This window comes from Trachurus trachurus (genome assembly GCF_905171665.1).
Source record: "Trachurus trachurus genome assembly, chromosome: 13".
Lineage (NCBI taxonomy): Eukaryota > Metazoa > Chordata > Actinopteri > Carangiformes > Carangidae > Trachurus > Trachurus trachurus.
The window spans coordinates 21,401,089-21,421,319 of NC_139892.1; the positions used below are offsets into that span (position 1 = coordinate 21,401,089).

Consider the following 20,231-nt stretch of genomic DNA (forward strand, 5'->3'; position numbering starts at 1 on the left):
GTTGCAACAGCAGCCAACAAGACACGCATTTAATAGTTAACATTTTACAGGAGGTACCAGTGAATTTTTGAGCGTTGTAAGTTAATGTACGTTCAAAGATAATTGTTTTACCCACTTTACAGAAGGAAGGAAATCTTTAATACTATATGCATGTTTTCCATTGTCGGCACAATCATTTCATCTATACTTGGTTAAATTAGGTGCTCAGTTATACAGTATGTAGTTTTTTTGTACAGTATGTCTCCAGGAATCAGGAAACCAATTCAGTGCTGGGAAAGGTTTCTAGTTTATCACAACCGAAACAAAAAAAAGACAGCACAATTATAATTAAAATAGAGAGAGGCCTGCTTTGGTTCTGTGATTGTTTTGTATATAAATAAAAGATGAATGCATATGTAATTCATGATGACTGAAGTGTTAGTAGAGGCCTTTGCTATTGATGTTTTTGCTGGATGCCGGTGGCGGCTGATCTACACAGTTCTTTTCCTGAGAGTAAAAAGGCGTATATTGTACCTGATTACACATAAACACAGCAGTGTGCGGATACTAACATTAAAGGCTTAGAGTTCAATACATACAATTCAACTCCCTTTTTAAAATCCCATTTCCAATATATAGCATTAGGTCTAGTAGTTTATACAATTTTTTTAATGTGAGCATGTCATCCAAACATAATCAAATTCCCTTCACGTGCATTGGGGCAATGGGGCGGAGCAGGGGAAGCTGCCGGCCAGTTCACCTTAGGCCATGTGGAATTTGGCATCATTAAAAGTTAATATAGCTGAGTTTAAACTTTGCTTGCGTCACATTTCTTTTTCTCCCCTTTGGAGGCATTTGGACCATCAAGTAGGTCTTGGTGCCCTTTTAGAAAGCGAAGGATCTTCTCGATGGTGGCCTCCTGATATTCATGGGACCATCTGTGTAAGAAGAAGGATATTTTACAAATCTGCTTGTTACTTGTCACAGTCAGACAATAAATGGTTACCCCATGTATTGATAAAATATTAATGGAAAAAGATGTTAGGCTCTGAAAAATTAATAATGTTTGCGCGAAGACACACAACCACCCTGGAGCGATACAGATTTCCCCCCACGGAGCCATGTGGTGAACACTGTTACTCACTTGATACCATTGAAGTTGAGTATTGCTCTCATGTCCTCTGGCAGAGACATGGGGTCCGGCCACATAAAATTATCTGTGACAGGAACTATGTTCTTCTTACAGGCCAGGGCCGTGACTATCTCCTGCAAGATAAACAATCATTTATTTGAGCCTGTGAGCTGCAAAAATGTGTAAATGAACAGATATAATATATAAACAGAATAATTTATTTGAAAAATTAAGTAAAAAAAAAAACAGCATCTGATTACTTGATTTCCATTTTGATACTTCACTATAAATTCATCTAACAGTTGTTCTTGGGAATATTAATGTGAGCTCATGATAAAATTCTACATGTGCTTTTAATTTTTCAGGCATTCTTCAAACAATAGCAGTGATTTTTGCAGACATTGTTGCTAGGAAAAGAAACCACAATTATGTAAAGCTAACAGTAGCTAGGAGTAGGTAATAGAGAATTTAATTGATAGAGAAAGAGGTATACGATTAGCCCAAATTCTTGAATCAAGACCATGACCATTTTAAATCTTAGCCAAAGCGAGACCTGACATTTCAGCATGAAGTCCCTCCCTCCTTTTAGAGAATGGAAAACCTCTCACCTTATGCACCCAGTCTTTCATGGCAGTGTCGCCCATGCACTTGTCCAGCGCGTTTGCGGACAGAACCAGGATGAAGTTACGTGCCCGCTGTACACTCTGAATCAGTTTGTCCTCAAATTTACCGGCCTCTAGTTTCTCCACATCGATGAAGACGCTGTATCCTCGAACCTGCAGGTGCACCTTCAGAAGGCTTCAAGAAGAAAAGAGAAAACAAAAGAATAAAGACACAAACTTTATTTTTACCTTCATGCCTGGGACTTGTGCTTCATCTCCTCTTGTAGTAATTCTGTTCCAGTTCTTACCTTGCCAGTTGAGAGCCAGTGGTTCGACGGTAGCTTATGAAGACGTCGGGTCCTGAAGGCTGGGCGTCTGTGTGGCAGGGTCTCAGAGGCCTGCGGCTGGCAGACAGGATCTTAGCCCTGTGGACTCCGTTGTCTACGCTGCAGTCCTGCAGGAGCTGCACATCGGTGAGGTTCTGCACACAGTTGCGATCCACCCCTGACTGGACCAGACCATAGGTGTACTGACGGAAACGAGGGTCGACCTCAGCCAGCCAGTCAGCCATGTTGTTCGGGTCACACGTGGAGTAGTTGGCGTATGTTTTCAACACACGCAGGTCTCTCAGAAACCTGGAGAGTCCAATTGAAATGATGTATGAGAGCTTTTTTTTTGCTTTTGCTGAAACCCTTGCGTTGAAGGTTTTTTTTTTTTTACCCACTTGCCTTTTTCGGGTGAGAGTTGTAGTCATGCCCAGATCACTGATCAGATCCTGGTCTGTGATGTTCAGCAGGAGGTCTCCATCCACCTGCAGCTCCTATATAATAAGGAAAATAAAAATATCAGACAATCTATTAAAGTGAAGTTTTAGAGGAATGGCTGCTCATGATTCATCATGACTCGGGTATTTTACCCACCTGGAAACGGTCGCAGTAGCTGCTGAAACCAACCTGCTGCAGCCACCTCTGCACCTCAAAGGTTTTCCAGTTGGGAACGCATGACAGGATACGTTTTGGCACTTCCTCTCCCATCATGCTCAGCGCCCGCTTTGCAAGGGCACAGGCCGTGCCATTACTGGAGTACATGGCGATTTTTTTAAGGCTCTGCACCGCTCCAATCTCTTGAAATATCTTGAGACAGAGGACAAAGGAAAACTCAGTGAAAATAAAGCTACCATACAGCACTGCTTATACTTCTGAGCTCTATATAAGTTGGACAGGGATTGTACCTTGGTGTTGCGCTGGCGAGACTTGATGCTGGCCTCGACGCAAAGGTAAAAGGCTGCGATGCACTTTCCCTCCACTCTTGTGCCATCCAGTAATGGCAAGAGGTGCTGCAGATCGGATGCTGTCCTTCCCTGCATGCTGTCTGCACTGTCCAATAAACTGCGGGCAAAGTCATCTGGGTCCAAAGACGCAATGAACGGCTCCACCAGCTCCAAGGTCCCAGATTTCACCACCTCCTTCTCAATTTCTCTGTTCGCAGCCAACACAGTCACGGCCAGGCAGGCGTGGAACCGAATGAGTTCATCCTCTTTGGAAAAAGCCAGGGGGAAAAGCCACTCGGCTGCCTGTTTCTCAATCATCCACCTCTGGCAGTGATGGCCTCCATACATGGCACAGTTGGCCAGGGCCACAGCGCAGTGTCGCAGCACAGTGGGATCTGTGCCCCGGCACCAGAAGAGGAGGGCATCCAGGGCGCCGTTAGTGATGAGGTGGACCGACGTCTCCTCGGTGTGTTTGAACATGTGCTCCAGGATCCCAGAGACACTGCGAGCCAGCTGGGCGTCTTCCTGCTGTCGGGTCAGGTTGAGGACGACCCCTAGACCCATACGTGCTACATAATCTCTGCCAATGGAAATGTAGACATAATGAAGACAAAAATGTACTTCTATAATCTTGTAGGTAGAGTGACAGACATTTTTTTATGTCTCCTCAAAATTGGAAACAGATTTTGTTACTGTGTCCTTAATATTATTGCTAGCCTAAGTGATTTTATCCTCCAAATTATCGTATCTGGGTTTTTTTATTATTACTATTCTAATGGAGCTGCTGTGACACAATCATTTCCTGCAAAGGATTGATAAAGTTCTATTCTATGCTAAAGATTATCAATAAATAAGGGGAAAACAAACAGATAGATAGATAGATAGATAGATAGATAGATAGATAGATAGATAGATAGATAGATAGATAGATAGATAGATAGACAGACAGACAGACAGACAGACAGACAGACATGACTTTATTAATCCCAAAGGAAATTCTTCTGCCAGGATGCTCCAAAGGGAAAAGTGCAAGGAAGATAAATAGGATACAAAGAGGAAGTATATGATAAAATATATCCTACAATGTCTAAAACAAGAATATACACTAGTGCAAAGGGAGCAACCTAGACATAGGTTAAATACTGTGCTACATAATTTGAGTGCAATACATATTTTTAAAATGATATGATACTAACGCAAAAGGGCCAAAACACAATTTAAAATTTTAAAATGAGGTGTGTTGTTGTGCTTGGACATATAAGAATCAGAAATGTTTTTATTGCCAAGAGCAAGTGTCAGGTGCAGACACAAACATTACAAAAAGTCAGCATGCAGAAACAATAAGACAATTCAAAATAATTTGAATTTATATATTCATGTGTACAACAAAATAACTGGCTAACATCATATCAATTGATCATTAAAATATCCAGTAGGCCTAATTGATTTTCATTGCAGTGTTGTTGTATTCTGTTGTAGTGTTTAAGTTTCCATGTCATTTTGTCCGCCCTTGTGCACTCTGTAGCCTACCTGTTGTCTGAGATCAGGATCTGCTCCAGCAGTTTAGCAGACTCGTATGTGATCTCCACAGCAGGTGTCTCCTGGAGCTGAAGCAGCAGCTCCAGGCCTCCATCCAGCCGGATCCTGTTGCAGATCTCCTCGGCCACTTGACGACCCACAGTGGGCAAAACCCAGGCCTCCTCCACCAGCTGGAAGATCTCCGCGATGGCCTTGCGGGTCTCCTCCGACTCACTGGTTTCTTTGGCTGTCTTCAGCCTCCTAATGGCGGAGCGCAGCGGGGGGAGCGAGGTGTCCAACACCGCCTTAACGTCGGCATTGATTCCCGGAGAGACTGCTCTGGGGTCTGGTCCTGATCCTGATCCAGATCCAGATCCAGATCCGCTCCTCCCTCTCTGCCGCCAGCTGGCATAATCCGGGACTGTTAGCCTCTCAGAGCTGAACATGATGATGGAGAAATGTCGATAAAGCCTCCACAGGAAGAGCGTCAGAGAAAAGATCATCTACCGGCACAGACAAGTGTGGATGTCCGCTGGCCTTCAGTGCTGCAGTGTGTTTGTTTACAAAGGCCTGACAGTGACAGCGATCCTGTCACTTAACATCCGGTCTTGTAAACACAGGCGACTCCCACAGATGCGTCCAGTCAAAAGGCCTGAGCTGTAAATCAAAAGTGACAGTTTTCACCACATTGCATCATCTCCCACTGGATGTCATCCTTGGCTCGGGGCCCACGAAGACTCATAAGCAGATCCTGAGCAGGTTAGATGGTGTTTACGCACAGTCCTCCTCCCCTCACAGCTGCTGTGTTGCCTCCTTCATCCCAACGACCGGTAGCCTACCTATTATAGCATCACTGTGGATGAGTGTAGCCTACTTAAAGGGGCGAGAACTCAGCGCACAAATCCCACTCGTCCTCCGGAGAAGAATGACAACTTTTGTCTGCTTCTCCTCTTGCATTCATACATTTGCAGACAAAGAAGGCCCGTTCATCCCAAGCTGTTTCTATTTTCCTTCCACTGCATCTACGCTCTTTTTCTCGGCAAAGATAATAAATGTGACACAGCCGCTCCCTTGCTCAGCTGCTTCATCTACCGCATCTGTGGGTCGGTGTCCGCAGACTGGATGTTCAGGGGGTTGGAGGTCTGCACCGCCCACCGGCTACGAAAACTGCCGGTGATGTAGAAGAAAATAAGCACCCCCTCCTCTCTCCTCTCCTCTCCTCTCCTCCCTGCATCACCGTCGGATGAGAGGATGGATGTGTGTGTCACCACCACCGCCCCCTGCTGGAGGAACTGGAGATAAAACACTGGTCGCACCTCCTTTGTTTCTCGAAATGTGCTGTGTGTACAGTGGGGAAAAACAAGTATTTGGTCCCCTGCTGATTTCTGTCCTTATTTCACTTGATCAAATGTAAAATAATTTATAACATCTATGTGATGATATTGTTTCTGGATGTTTTGTTGATATTCTCTCTCTCTCTCTCTCTCTCTCTCTCTCTCTCTCTCTCTCTCTCTCTCTCTCTCTCTCTCTGTTAAAATAAATTTACCATAAAAACTACGAACTGTGAATTTCTTTGTGGGGGAGCAAACTCACAAATTCAGCAGGGGATCAAATACTTATTTTTGCCACTGTACATGTAAAGATCAGTATTTTTATATATATATTCATTTATTTGTTGTTTAAGTTGTTTAAATACATGTCAAGAATATGGCTGCTAGAAACCTATTAATTCACAGGCACATAAGGGAAATTCACAGCATTAGGAAAACAGCAAAGGTTGGATCAATATAGTATATGGGGCAATAGTATGGATGGATTGGAAATTAAATATACATTGATAAGTACAAAACAAAAAGACAAATGGAAAGAACAAATATATGGCAACAATGATGTATTCAAAACAACCAGTTCTGATGCACTGTGCAAAGTGTAATCACTGATTTAACTGCAACAATTATCTGAACTGTTACATTTAGATGGGTCGATATAGCCAATCGGGATTTTCTGTATTCACAACAATTTAAAAAAAAATATCAACAACAAAATTTTAGTCCTACAACTCTAATTAAATGATGAGTTTGCACTCTGTTAAAGAAAATGAATGTAGTTATTATGAACCCAGTAAGGGTATTATTGATACAGTAAATCTCTAACAATAATGCAATGGTTATTTTTGCTGAAACTACCAAAAAAGCATCAAGTATCACTGTGTCCTGGTCATAGTGAAGGTATTGTGTTGTGGGCTGTAGCTTCTTTTGAGGATGGGAGAATATTGTCCTCCTTACTTTTAAAAACAGATGTAAATTTAGTAAGAAGGATGTAGGCCTGCATTTTTCAGTAAAAGTTCAAAGGTGAAGTGGTCAGAGGTCAACGGACGATCACATGGTTTAAACTTTTGTTTCCTATCGATCTCTTTCCTGCTGTGTGTCTCTGTTTATGAGTAGAAAGAGATTTGCAAATAAGGTTAAAGTAAACAAGCGAGTGGGGTGACTGACTCATGTTTCCAATGATTGGGAGCACACAGTCCATCATTACATTTTCATTCTGTCCCGTCACAGAGCAGAGGCAACATGAGGCTGCGGGCTGTCTTGCTGCTCGCTCTGCTCGCTGGGGCTTTTGCTGCAGAGGGTAAGTAAAACATTTAAAAATACATTTTAAACTACACAGTATGTGATGTTAGGGTGTGGCTGACTGTTCATCTGTTAGACTTGATAAGGTGTGTCTATGTCCCTGTGTACTGTGTACTGTGTCCTGATTTGACGCAGGGAAACAGTGTGTGTTCTGGAGCTACAGATGCATTACTGTTAGTTAGATAAAGTACTTAACATTAACAACATATATATTTTAATCCCGTTATTCATTTGTTCAACCTTGAGATGTCAGTGTGATCCAAACTCTCTGTGGTACTAACTTTGTTTCCTTTTTATAGTACACAAATGCATACACATTCATTTTGAGTAATAGTAATAGTCAATTTTAACCAGTTAATTCTTTAGCATATAAAATGTGTGAAAATAGTGAAAAATGCCCAACACACAAGACCAGAACATAAAATCATCAAATGTCTGGTTTAATCTAAACAGTTGTCAATTAGAAAATGTGATTATTATTAATTTGTTATTTATTGATTGATTAGCTTTTTGCTTTAGAACCCATTATAGATAATTAACACAAACATGATAAGATAATCAGGAATTAAATAGTCTATACAAAGAAAGAGTGTTAGCTTAGCAACTGTCAGCTCTGATCAGTTAAATCCAACTTTAATTTTACTATCCAAATGAGGAAGATCAGTTGGTCAGATAGAGAAAATCCACTCTCTTAACTCTGTCATCTTAAGAGTCCTGCATGGATCGCTGTCAGAATGGCTTTGACTCTCAGAGGAGCTGCCAGTGTGACTCCATGTGCAAGTATTACAAGAGCTGCTGCTCTGACTTTGAGGTGACCTGTGGCATGATCAGTAAGAAACCCCCTGCGCTCACCTATTGAAAATTACAGTCATCATCAGTCAAAATGGTGCAGCGAGGGATGGTCACACTACTATCACATTTCTCCCCTCCCAGCTCGTGGAGACACGTTTGAGTTTGCAGAGGATGAGGATTACGATGAGGTGTTTGAAGGTGCCACTCAGTCCCCCCGCCGTTCAGCACAGTCTCTCACCCCTGTGGATCGGCAGCAGAGGGCCACACCGGAGCCCGTCCCAGACTTCGGTCAGAGACCACCGCAACGTCCAGACTCTACTCTAGAGATGGCCAAACCCCCACGGCTGTCTGACACCATATTTCAGAGAGTCCCTTTCAGACAGGAGCCACCCACGGTTCCCCCTACACAGAGCGACCCCACCACGGCTGAACCACCTGAGATGGATACAGCAGCTGAGACGACCACTGCTGCTGTCACAACAGCTCCCACCACTGAAGCTCCCACCACTGAACCTCCCGACCCTGACGCTGAGGTCTGCAGTGGGAGGCCATTTGACTCTTTCATGCAGCTGAAGAATGGCTCTATATATGCCTTCAGAGGTGAGTGACTGGCAACGCAGCCCCTCTAACCTTTCAGTTTTGGAGAACATGGTCATGAGCTTGTTGTTTCCAGGGGACTACTTCTTTGAACTGGGCCAGAAGTCGGTACTTCCTGGGTATCCAAAGCTCATTAAGGACGTGTGGGGGATCAGTGGGCCAATTGATGCTGCGTTCACCCGTGTCAACTGTCAGGGGAAGACCTACATGTTCAAGGTGGGGAACGCAGAAAACGATTTTGTATTAGTATTATCTGTCAACTGGGTTGTGATGGGAAAAAAATCTAACATTTTTTAACAGGGGAACAGGTACTGGAGGTTTGATAACGGCGAAATGGACGAGGACTATCCTCGTGACATCAGCGTGGGCTTTGACAAGATCCCTGATCATGTGGACGCAGCGTTTGCTCTTCCTTCCCCTGGTCACCATGGAAAAGAGAGAGTCTATTTTTTCAAAGGTGTGGCCAGACCCAATAAATTCAGTTACTATAAAATAATACACGTTGTATTGAATGATTTTTAATGTTGCATCTTGTGTTTCTCCAGGGGATCAGTACTACATGTATGAGTTTTTGCACCAGCCGTCTCATGAGGAGTGTATCACCATGTCCGAGACGTCTCCACCCACAATGTTCAGGCACTACACAGACGTTTACTACAACAACTATGAAAGGTTTTTCAGAGACCTCCTCCCTGACTGTGAGTTGTGTTGTCATCAGTTGAGTCTTTATTGTTTGATGTGGGAGCAGGTTTCATGTGTATAACTTAATGTTTTTATCCCATCTTGTTCAGTGCCTCAGCATCATGACAAACACCACTTCATTAACAAAGACTGGAAGGGCCTCAGATCTCCACTAAATGCTGCCATGGCAGGCAGAATCTACGTCACTCCCCCGAGGTCGCCTCCACGTCGCACTGACTACGGGCCCGATCAGCCGTGGGGTCAACCGTGGTACCAGCAGTATGGACAGCAGTGGGGGCGGAGGAGGCAAAGCCGCTCACCCTTCTGGGGCTCCATGGCGGAGCAAGGCATGAACATGGGTCAGGGCTTTGCAGAGAGGGGGATGGAGATGGGTCTGAAGCTGGCAGAGAGGAGGATGGAGATAGAGGAGAGGCTTGGACGAGACTGGGACAGGGGGTGGGATCAAGACTGGGACCAGGACAGAAGGAGAGATCGCTACAACGGCAACAACAGAGGCAACAACAGGGGCAACAACAGAGGCAACTATGACCCCAGAGGTGACAGGCCACTCTTGGAGAGGCGGACCGGTCTGCCCATTCAGACCGTCTACTTCTTTAAAGGAGGTAACATCTTTTATTTGATGAATCATAGAATAGGAACAGGACGTGATAAGCTGGCAACAACATATCCCATGAGCAATTGCAGCTGGCCTATCAGAGCCTCATGGGACCTGTAATCAAATCAAACCCAATTACACTTTATTAGCCATTGGAAAATATTCATTTAGTCAGAGGTGCAGAGATAATCTATGAAATGGAGCAGTGCTGTAAATAAAATAAATACATGTCATGTACACACTATAGAGGTTGAATGGCCTCACAGCGATCCCCGCTACGTCTGCCAGGTGGTCGGACCGGTAGAACGGACCCGTTTAACCACAAGAATGCGTTTCAGTTTTCTCAGACAGGCTAATGAAAGAAAACCTTTGAATTGAGCTCTTGATGTAGACAGCAGCTGGCAAAGGTGGAAGGAGCTCAGTAATCTTATCAAACTTTCCCCTGCTCTGTCTCGCCACACATGGTTTATTATAACCACTTGCACATGCTGCATATTAGTCCACATGACAAAGAAACAGATGCTTTCAATAACCACAGCTTCTTCTTACAATCTCTCTTTGAGTATTTCTACTTGTCACTGCTACTTACTAACACACAATACTGGTCTTACTTTTTCAATTACCCAACACAAGATAGATAGATAGATAGATAGATAGATAGATAGATAGATAGATAGATAGATAGATAGATAGATAGATAGATAGATAGATAGATAGATAGATAGATAGATAGATAGATAGATAGATAGATAGATACTTTATTGATCACTTGGGGAAATTCCAGTTTGTTAGTTGCATCACCATATGTTGAAAGAGAAAAGGAAAAGAAGAATATATACACAAATATCAATATGGTCTAGCAAAAAAAAGAAGCTATTTCAATGAGACAAGATTTTCACAATGAAGACATGATCAGCACTAAAAAACATATACCTATTACTTTATCCCAAAAGGATTAATAAACAACAAAACAACATTGCATCACATCAACAACAAAATTAATATTCTAACTCTGCTTTTTTATGTGTCCTCTAGATAAATACTACAGAGTGGACCTCAGCACCAAGAGAGTAGACCCTGCCGTACCTCCGTACCCCAGGTCCATCGCCAGGTACTGGCTCGGCTGTTCAGACCCCACCGGAGCCGAGAAGAAGTAGCCTTGAATATTTTAGGTGTTCTAATATCAAGTTATATGACTAAATTTGTGTATAACATGATTCACTTTCACTCTAACAGGCCATGTTGGCTTTGAAAAGTGTGTCAGAAATGTTCAGTATAACACATAACTAGCTGCTCATCGATGACAGCAAACATTGGAGATCAGTGAAAGTCAACACGCGGCTCACAGCGGTCAAAGTTCAGCCGGTTAGTCTTCTGAACACTGCAGTATCTAATCTGTTCTTAACATCAGTTGACCTACTTCATTAAACACAACAGTAGGCCATGTTTTGGTTTTTAAAACTGTTTATTTACAGCAGTTATAAGGTTTTATGTTTTATGGATTCACAGCGTGTCATTTCTGTTTCCAGTGTCATAATAATTAAGAAGTTTATTACATTGTATCCATTCAAAAGCAGGAATAAAAAAGTTTAAAAATCACATATCTACAGAAACCAAAATGTTAATTGTCTCATTATTAAATGTGCACATTATGTACAGTGATGTGGAAATATAAAACATTTAACACTATGATGAGATGAACTATGAATCGCAGGAGGCACTGTGTACTGGCTCAGAGTGAGTCATAGTTTCACTGTGTACCACTGTCTGTTCTTCTTACATGTGTTTTCATCCACGACTAATGAAACACTATCACAGCAGCAAATCTTATCCTTGTGCTCAAAACAAACCTGTGCTCAGTGGAATTAACAACAGTCATCATACTGTGACCAGATGTGTTCTTCACAACTGTAACGACTGTTCTTGTCCTCCTGAAACAACTCAGAGGCTCACACAGTAACGCACAACACACACAGAGCTTGACTTTGCATCCAGAAGTTTCTCTACTCACTTGCTCGGTTTGTTTCTTCTGAGTCAAGAGGAAGACAAAGTTATTACAGTACTTGTATTGAACATATACACTTAACATAACATGTGTCACTGGAAAAAATAAAGACAATCATCATTTCATCAGACAAAATGATATTCTGTAATTTTCCTTTCATTTATACGGCTTAGAGAGGCTTCAGGCTAAAGCACCATGTCGTTTTGTGATGCATGCATGAATATCAATAATGTAAGCTGCACTTTTACATAGCTGTTATTCAAGCAGTAATTCAAGAGTCTGTTAAATGTCACTATTTTTGTGTCTGTAACAGTGATGAGCTCGTAGAAATAAATATGGGTCTGTACTGAGATCAGACCTGCTGACGACACGGTGACTCGGAGGTTACGAGTGCATAATCATGACATTTTCGTAGCAGGGTTCATCTCTCACGCCCACCATCGCTCCTTCATTGGCAATGACTTCTGTGAGACTCACGGCGTCTCCCGCTGGTCCCACAGTCAGGTAGTTGCACTCAGTTTGTCCTTGACTGGACTCAGGCCCCGAGTCGCCCTGAGCCCTTCGATCTGACCCCGAGTCAGCCGAAGTCCCCTCTGGCACGCTCTGCAGAATAGACGACAGCGGCCGCTGCGGAGTGCCACCGCCCTCTGACGGCGGAGTGTCACTGGACCCCGCTGCGTCAGAGGCGGCGTGGGAAGCGTGTTTCCTCCTGATGGGCTTGCAGACGCCGACCTCCCCTCCGACCGGCCCCCCCTGCTCCCACACGGTCGCCCGAGCGCCGAGCTTCCTCCTGGGGGGTTTGGAGATTCCTTCCCCTCCCTTGGGTTTAGACTTGGCCGGGTCCTGCTCTCGTCTCTGCAGGCTGCCGAGCCGTCGCAGCATGGCCTGAACGGGGCCTTCGGAGCTGGTCTCTGATACCGGTCGACCCGCCTTTCCCACCGTCACGTACACTGTGGTCACTTTATTCAAGCCCCCCGCCTGAGATTCAGAGTCAGATGTTGGCAGCTGGGTAACTTTATGAGCAGCTGTGTTGGACATAGTCCGTCTTCTTGCTGCTGCTGCTCCGGGGACTTGCAGCGTGGCTCGGGATGAGGGTCTGTCTGTCCCCTGGCCCCCCGCCTCGCAGCTTGACTCCTGGTTGTCCGTCTCCTGCGCATCCACTCCGTCTTCCCTCTCCTCGCCCTCAGCAGCGTCCTCGTCCCCGGGCCTCGCTGCACCTCCTTGGCTTTGGAGGGAAGAGAGCATCAAGCCCCCCCAGCTGGATTTGGGTTTGTTGCGAGGGAGAGCACCGGGGTCTTGGGCAGAGCCGCGCCGCTCCTTGGGGCTGAAGCGAGTTCCCTCTGCGAAAGACACGGACGGCCGCTTGGACTTGGCGATGCTGGAGGTGCGAGGGATGTTGAAGGGTGAGGTGATGTCCTCGCTGCTGAAGCCCGATGGGTCCAAGAACATGTTACACTTTGAGCTCATCTCCTGGAACTCGCCGCCCGCCACAGCTGGGATGTCTGTCAAATACACATACGGTAGCCATAAATGGGAAAGTTAAAACAAGAAGTAAAAGGCCAGTTTTGCAGCAGCGGTTCTGCTTACAGCCAGAAGAGGGCGATGCAAAGTTTGGCAACAAGTATCTCTGCTCCTACCTTCTCTTGGAGGGACACAATAGAGAGCCTCTCCCTCCTCCTCGTCACTGTCAAAGGACGAGCCCTCAGTCACCCAGCCAGAGGACGGAGGCTCAATGAAGCTGTGGTTGAAGGTCAGCTCCGGGTCATGGTGAGATACTGTGTGGTTGGAATAAACAAAACAGATGAATTAGTATAAAAGATAGAGTGGATCAAATCCAAAAAAGGGATTTCTACAACTATCTCTGACATTCAATTTCCCTGCAGCTTAGACAGAAAAGTCTGTCCTTGTAATGAGATAAAGAAATGTGTGTTTTCTGCAGTAGGCTACCGTATGAATAATGAAACGATTCCTCCTTTAGATATTTTAATAATCAAAAACAGCCAGGTGGGGACATTTCATAATAAAAGATCTAATAGATTAGAGTTAAGGCTGTATTAACAGCAACATAAAGTTGTGTGTTGGTTGAGCAAAAAGACTAAATGTTGACATTTCACATCCCTGTGCCCTTCAGCAAGTTATGTTATTATTACAGTATCAGTTCATGATCCGTGCACTCATTCCTTGACAGAAAGTGAAGGAAAAAAACCCAACCTGAATGGACACACTTCTTGTGACAAAAGCTATTTCAAAGTGATTGACAACATAGTTTGTCGTGTGGTGCTGCCCTCACCGGTGACACGAGGTAGACCAGAGGACCAGTTAGAGATGCAGGGGAGAGCAGCGCTGATGTTTGCCAAGACGCTGTAGACGTGATATTTCATCCGAACGGCCAAACCTCCTTCAGCCACAGCCACCCTAGGAGAAAGGAGGTTTACATTTATATGGTAAAAGTTTCACACCACCATACAGAGCCACAGTTGAGTTTGTGTTGATTGCTAAGTTGAACCAAATGAATTCAAACGATTAGAAACTATTTTGTTTTGTGCACCAGGACTGGCTGGATGTTATGTGGTCTGAATTCACTGTTTGAGATTTCAGTATATGAGCAAGTGTGTGACACTTACATACAATAATACAAAAATACAAATATTTAAGACTTTAACTGAAAGAGAACCATACAGATGAATAACATCGATATAGGGTGTGTCCCCTATACTGCTTCGGAGCGATACTCAGAGCAAAATGTATTTCACACAGTTCAACATGGTCTAATGATTATAATGATCAGGGATTCTCCCTTTTTTCGTCTTATAGGACAGGACAGGGTGAGAGACGGGGATGAGTAAGGGCCATGAGTGAGTCGGATTCAAACCAGGGACAACACTGTGATTAGGACATTGCCTACGTGGGCTGCGCTCTACAGAGTGAGCCACTGGTGTGCCCAGATAGGATTCATTCTTAAAAATAGCATCATACAGAAACCATTCACAATAACATGATAAAGTGCTTTATTAATGGTATTAATCCTCTCAGCTACTGAATGTGTGTCATCTAATCGTAAACCACAGCTCTGTATAATTGATCCTGTGTGTGTGTGTCTAACGGCTGGGTTGTCGTTATTGACCAAACATGTCCCAGGGAGCTCCGATACATTTCCACCAGTTGTGGTCTCACTGGGGGGGGGGCATACATCACATCACATCACATCACATCACATCACATGACACTAGTAGGCATTTGGCTGCTAGTAAAATAAGCAGTGTGTGGTTGTGTGGGTAAGTGAGGTACAGACCGGTCTTTGCCATCAGCAGGCGCTCCTCCACAACACAAACAGCAGCAGAGCACAGCCAAGAGAAGCAGGAGCAGAGGGACCAGCACACCAGCTAGAAGAGCACTCCTGCCACCTGATAGAAACACACAGAGACATGATGGACGGATGGATGGATGGATGGATGGATGGATGGATGGATGGATGGATGGATGGATGGACGGACGGACGGACAGACGGACGGACGGACGGACGGACGGACGGACGGATGGATGGATGGACGGATGGATGGATGGACGGATGGATGGATGGATGGATGGACGTACTGTTGGGGCAAACTCCAGTGACTGGATGGCAGCTGACCTCATCGCCACAGTCACAGACAGAGGAACAGTTGAGGCCGAACTGCAGGGCGGGGCAGCTGCTGTTACAGCTGGAAGAGAAAATAAAGAATCACGTAATTAAACCACCACAGCAAAAGAAAAAAAAAGTCCCGGGGTATGAACTATGAGTCATCAACTCTTTTTAGAGCTCAGTGAAAATACAGCAGACTGTAATGACTTATAAACACTGCAGTGTCATGGAGAGGAAATTAAAGGGACCAGAAGGAGGCTCTGCCTGTTTTATCCTGCTAACCTTAAATTTCAACAACAATGATGCTGTGTTTTATTTACTTAAATGATTGGTACTCTTGGTTTGTCCAGGTTTAAGAAACCAAACCAAACATTACATCACATTTAACATGTCCTGTTTGCAAACTCTCTGTCCCCTGAGTTTGACTTTATGAACCGATCCATCATTGCAACTGCATTACAATGAGACAGTTAGGCAACATAAAATAAAGTAGCCATGTAAATTAAATTGTAGTGAATAATGGCTTTGTAACAACAACAACAACAACCTTATACTTAGTGATATAACAAACTCAAATAATTAGCTACCTTCATTAATAAGCTATTTGCTTTTAGATGCTTGGCTTCTCTATCTATTGACTTGAGCAAAACAAAAAATTTGTTGTATTTCTTGTGCAATGAAAATTATTCTACTGAGGAATTTACAGGTCAAAGGTCCAAAAAGTTTGTGAATTAGCTCCACATGAGGTTAGCTGGTTTCAATGTATGTTTTTCTTCATCAAGTTTTACAGATTTTGTTTTCAAAAATGACACATTTGTATGGTATAATCTTATTTCATGAGGATACAGAGGCTGATTCTGTGTAACTGTATTTCACTGGATATCTCTGTCTGCGTGTGTGTGTGTGCGGTAACTGTACCACCCAAACTCACCTCTCTCCCTGAAAGCCTGGCTCACAGACACATCTTCCTGTCACATGATGGCAGTTACCATGGAAACACGGGCTACAGAGGAAGCTGCAAGCATCTCCGAACGTCCTGTCTGCGCAGACCTCCTCACACCTGGGTGACAGGGAGCAGTTGAGCAAAGACAGAAATAATGAGGACGTATTTTACTGCTGTGAAGTAATTTTTAGGAGACAGTAAACTTTTGAATTCAAGAAATTTCTGATTATTGCAGTAAAATGCACTGCGGCAGCCAGTATGTAGTTGAAAAATAACAAAATAATCAACAGTCTATTTTCACAATGTGTTGATGAATGGGACTCAACAGATAACTGAGAGGTGAATATCATTGCTGGTATTTTAAGAATCAAACTTGTAATTTGGCTCATTAAGGACACACATTTCATATGCAGAAAAATCACTGGAGATTTGAGAGAAATGAAGGGCATTTATATTATTTTAATATATTTTAATAAAGCAATTATTAGATTGGCAGTCCCCCCTTGTCTTTGACATACTGTGTAAAAGCTATAATTGCTGGGTTGAGAATCTCTGATCTAAACTTGTGAACCTTCTTACCAACTAGAATATAATGAGGGGTTACTAACTGTAGTAAATAACACCTTCTCCAACTCCCATATTTATTTGTATCAAACTGTATTTACATATTTGTGGGGAAATTATGTTGAAAGTTTCTTGGACATTAATTGGAAAATACAAAGCTAGAAAATTAGTTACTGCTGTTATTAGGGTTAGGGTTGCTGTGATCAACTGGTCTGAAATGATGAAATGAAAAGTCTGGCATGTATCCTCAAATGGTCAAACATCCTCACGCATGTGCATCCAACATGAATACACACCTGGGTCCAGTCCATCCAGGCTCACACCTCCAACATCTCCCAGTTTTTGGGTCACAGGGTTCATTGCCCCTGCAATGTGGACACTTCTCCTGGCAACCGTCACCATAATAACCAGCCGGACACGGGCGGTCGCACTGTGCACCGGTCCAGCCGGGTTCACAGGCAGCACAGGCGCCATCGGTGGCAGAGCAAACCTGGTTGTCTTTACAGTAACCACAACTATAGACAGGAGAGAAAACTATGTAAAACATGGAAACACACAGGTGTAAAACTATTTTTTTTACCCCATCCTGACTCCACACACACTTACCTCATTGTGCACCCACTGCCGTACCTCCCAGGTTCACAGGGTTGGTTACAGAACAAACCCTGGTACCCCAGCTGGCACAGGCACTGCCCGTCGGTTTGGTTACAGGTGCTGTGTTGTTGGTCACAGTTACATCGGCGGTCGCAGCCGGACCCCCACCAGCCCTCCGTGCACTCACACACACCAGTCAGCTGATTACACGTTGACATGTAGCAGCTGCAACGGGCGTTACATTTGGGTGCCCAGTGCCCTGTTCGACACCGGCACCGGCCCGTTAGCTGGTCGCAGTCGGGGCCCAGAGAGCCCCCACTGCCGCACTGGCACGGTTTGGAGCAGGTTGGCGTCCACCAGCCGATGTTGCAGGTGCAGTTCCCGTGGACAGGGTGGCACTGGCCGTGGTGCCCGCACTTGCAGGTGTACTGGCACAGCGGACCCCAGCGGTTCTGGTTGCAGGTGCACTCGCCAGTGATGGGGTCACACTGGCCGTGTGGGTGGCACCGACACACTTTACGACAGTCTGAGCCCCAGAAGTCAGGAGGACAGCCTGAAACCAATCACACACAGAATCAGAATCAGAAATGTTTTTGCCAAGAGCAGTAAAGGTCACAAGGAACTTAACATGGTGTCAGGTGCAGACACAAAAATTGTAAAAAAGTAGCAATAAAATAAAATATAAAGATTGTAGTGCAAAAAATATGCTTATACTATATACAATTTTGGATTTAAGATAGATACAGAATACTTGAATCAAACACAGAGCATACACACAGAATCAAACTAACTATATTTACACAAGTTCTGCACTTCAGGTCGATTTTCGAGGTACTTTTGAGTATTGCTTAAGATTAACACTGTTTTTTTCATTTCAGATAGTTGAATTGTAAATGAAGAATTTCAAATCCAAAGTTAACAATTGGGTTGTCTTTCAAAGCTGTGTGACAAAAGATGTATAATTAAGCTATTTAAAAAACAGAACTGATAACTCGCAGCAGAGTTGTTTTTTCTTCTTTCCTCTCCCATTAATCACATAACACACGCTCAAATTTATCTTGAAAGTGCACGACCCCTTGACTGGAAACCACTGGACTTAAATTCCTGATGGTACACATAGCGTTAAAAACCATTTCCTCCTTTGAGTAAAGTAAGTTGATAGCACGAACTATTAATTCATTTACACAGGATTTATATATAAATATATATATTTATATTGTAGTTTATGTCATTTTATGTCAATTTAAGGTCTGAATACTTCTTTACTCCACTGGTTTCATAGAGGAAATGACCTGTATAGTAATTTCGCAGCAGTGACTCATGTCATTGTGGTTTAGTATTAATATTTGTGCATATTTAAAGAAAAGTAATCAGTGAGTGTCTCTGAGTGCTCTGGCTTCCTCCCACAGACCAAAGACATGCAGGTTAAGTAAATTGGCAACCCTAACTTGCCCGTAGGTGTGAATGGTTGTCTGTTTAGCCCTGTGACTGACCGGGTGTACCCCACCTCTCGCCCCTAAGTGAGCTGAGATAAGCTCCAGCTTCCCATACGACCGGTCCAGATGAATGAATAATCAGTGAGTCACATAATGCAGCATGTAACTAACAGGCTCAGGGTAAAAATGTAACATTGGCTCCAACTTACTAGATCCTTAATTGCCTCATTTACACAACACAACTGGTGGATTTAGGGCAGCCTGTTGTCTATTGTTACTCACGTGTTGTGCAGTGAGCTCCATAGTAGCCAGGTTGACAGCGACACACTCCAGGATACACACAGATCTCATCCTTCTGGCAGGCCTGCTCGCCCTCACACACAGCTACACACACATAGGACAAACAAGTGGATGTGACACAGTGAAAGCGAAGCCAGAATGGGGGCAGTGAATCCAACAGTTGTACCCCTAAAATAGTTGAACTTACGTATCGTGCACTCTTTTCCCTCCTGAAGCCATCCTGTGCAACAGACAAGCGTGTACGGGTCCCTGGATATACAGAAAACAATTCAATCAGTTTGACAAATATGAATCTTAACAACTGTGGTGTCTAATTAAGAAAAAACATCTACAAACACTTACAAGGCCAGGGAAAACAATGAAAACATTAAGATGTAGAAGATGAGCTTCTATTCAGACAAAGGAGTCACAGGAATAGTATTGATATCCTGGCTGTTTTCAACAGGTGTGAGTAAAGGTGAGGTTGAAGTGTACCTGAGGCTGCGGCAGACGTTCGTCCCGGCAAGATCCAGTGTGTGTGAGGAGGACAACAAGCAGCACAGCAGAGCACTCAGAGCTCTGAAGAGAAACTTCATCTCCACACCGGTCCACGACCAAAACCTGGGGTCAAATATCTTTCTGTCTTTATGTCCAGTCCAATCCCGATTTCTTTCCCCCTCAACCTATTCTCCTTCCAGTCAGAAAGCAGCACAATGAGAGGCAGTATCTCTCCTACTCTCCACCCTTCCCTACTGCCCCCCACCCCCTCTCCCCCTCTCTCTCTCCTGTGAGTCGTCTTGTGGCTCCAGCGCAGGCAGAGAGGTCGAAGCCCCCGGCTTTCCTCTTCTCATTTCCTGGGGAAGTCAGAGCCACTTCCTTCTATTCAGCCAGACGCAGGGCTTTTTAAAGATGGTCGAACACTAACACACAAAACTCGCCGCACACACTGACAAGGGCACGAAAACACACAC

The 20,231-nt window shown here is 44.1% G+C and overlaps 3 protein-coding genes across 3 annotated transcripts; 1 reads left to right on the top strand and 2 right to left on the bottom strand.

The window, feature by feature from the left end:
* Positions 1-787: 787 nt before the first annotated feature.
* sarm1 (sterile alpha and TIR motif containing 1) lies at positions 788-5,004 on the bottom strand (the record flags this gene model as incomplete). The annotated part of the gene is made up of 8 exons (XM_083985635.1): positions 788-917; positions 1,124-1,245; positions 1,720-1,909; positions 2,022-2,348; positions 2,442-2,533; positions 2,634-2,846; positions 2,945-3,563; positions 4,514-5,004. The coding sequence occupies 8 exons, from the start codon at positions 5,002-5,004 to the stop codon at positions 788-790; spliced, it is 2,184 nt and encodes a 727-aa protein (XP_083841761.1).
* Positions 5,005-6,990: 1,986 nt separating this feature from the next.
* Positions 6,991-11,418, top strand: vtna (vitronectin a). Its single transcript, XM_083985226.1, has 8 exons — positions 6,991-7,129; positions 7,842-7,961; positions 8,065-8,523; positions 8,597-8,736; positions 8,821-8,977; positions 9,066-9,218; positions 9,312-9,824; positions 10,853-11,418. Exons 1-8 carry the CDS (start codon positions 7,072-7,074, stop codon positions 10,972-10,974), a joined length of 1,722 nt encoding a protein of 573 aa, XP_083841352.1. The 5' UTR covers positions 6,991-7,071; the 3' UTR covers positions 10,975-11,418.
* A 223-nt stretch (positions 11,419-11,641) lies between these two features.
* Positions 11,642-20,111, bottom strand: scarf1 (scavenger receptor class F, member 1; the record flags this gene model as incomplete). The annotated part of the gene is given in 13 exon segments (XM_083985225.1): positions 11,642-13,324; positions 13,460-13,597; positions 14,113-14,237; positions 15,115-15,226; positions 15,417-15,523; positions 16,376-16,504; positions 17,248-17,466; positions 17,558-18,098; positions 19,264-19,365; positions 19,469-19,530; positions 19,756-19,903; positions 19,906-20,030; positions 20,032-20,111. Coding segments are annotated over 13 exon segments (3,006 nt in total). The 3' UTR covers positions 11,642-12,206.
* Between the last annotated feature and the right edge of the window lie 120 nt (positions 20,112-20,231).

Excerpts from the sequence above, each read along its gene's own strand:
- vtna (XM_083985226.1), top strand. The coding sequence starts at position 7,072 with ATGAGGCTGCGGGCTGTCTTGCTGCTCGCTCTGCTCGCTGGGGCTTTT. Across the intron at positions 7,962-8,064 it reads GGTGACCTGTGGCATGATCA|CTCGTGGAGACACGTTTGAG; the intron begins GTAAGAAACCCC and ends CTCCCCTCCCAG. Across the intron at positions 8,978-9,065 it reads GAGAGTCTATTTTTTCAAAG|GGGATCAGTACTACATGTAT; the intron begins GTGTGGCCAGAC and ends GTGTTTCTCCAG.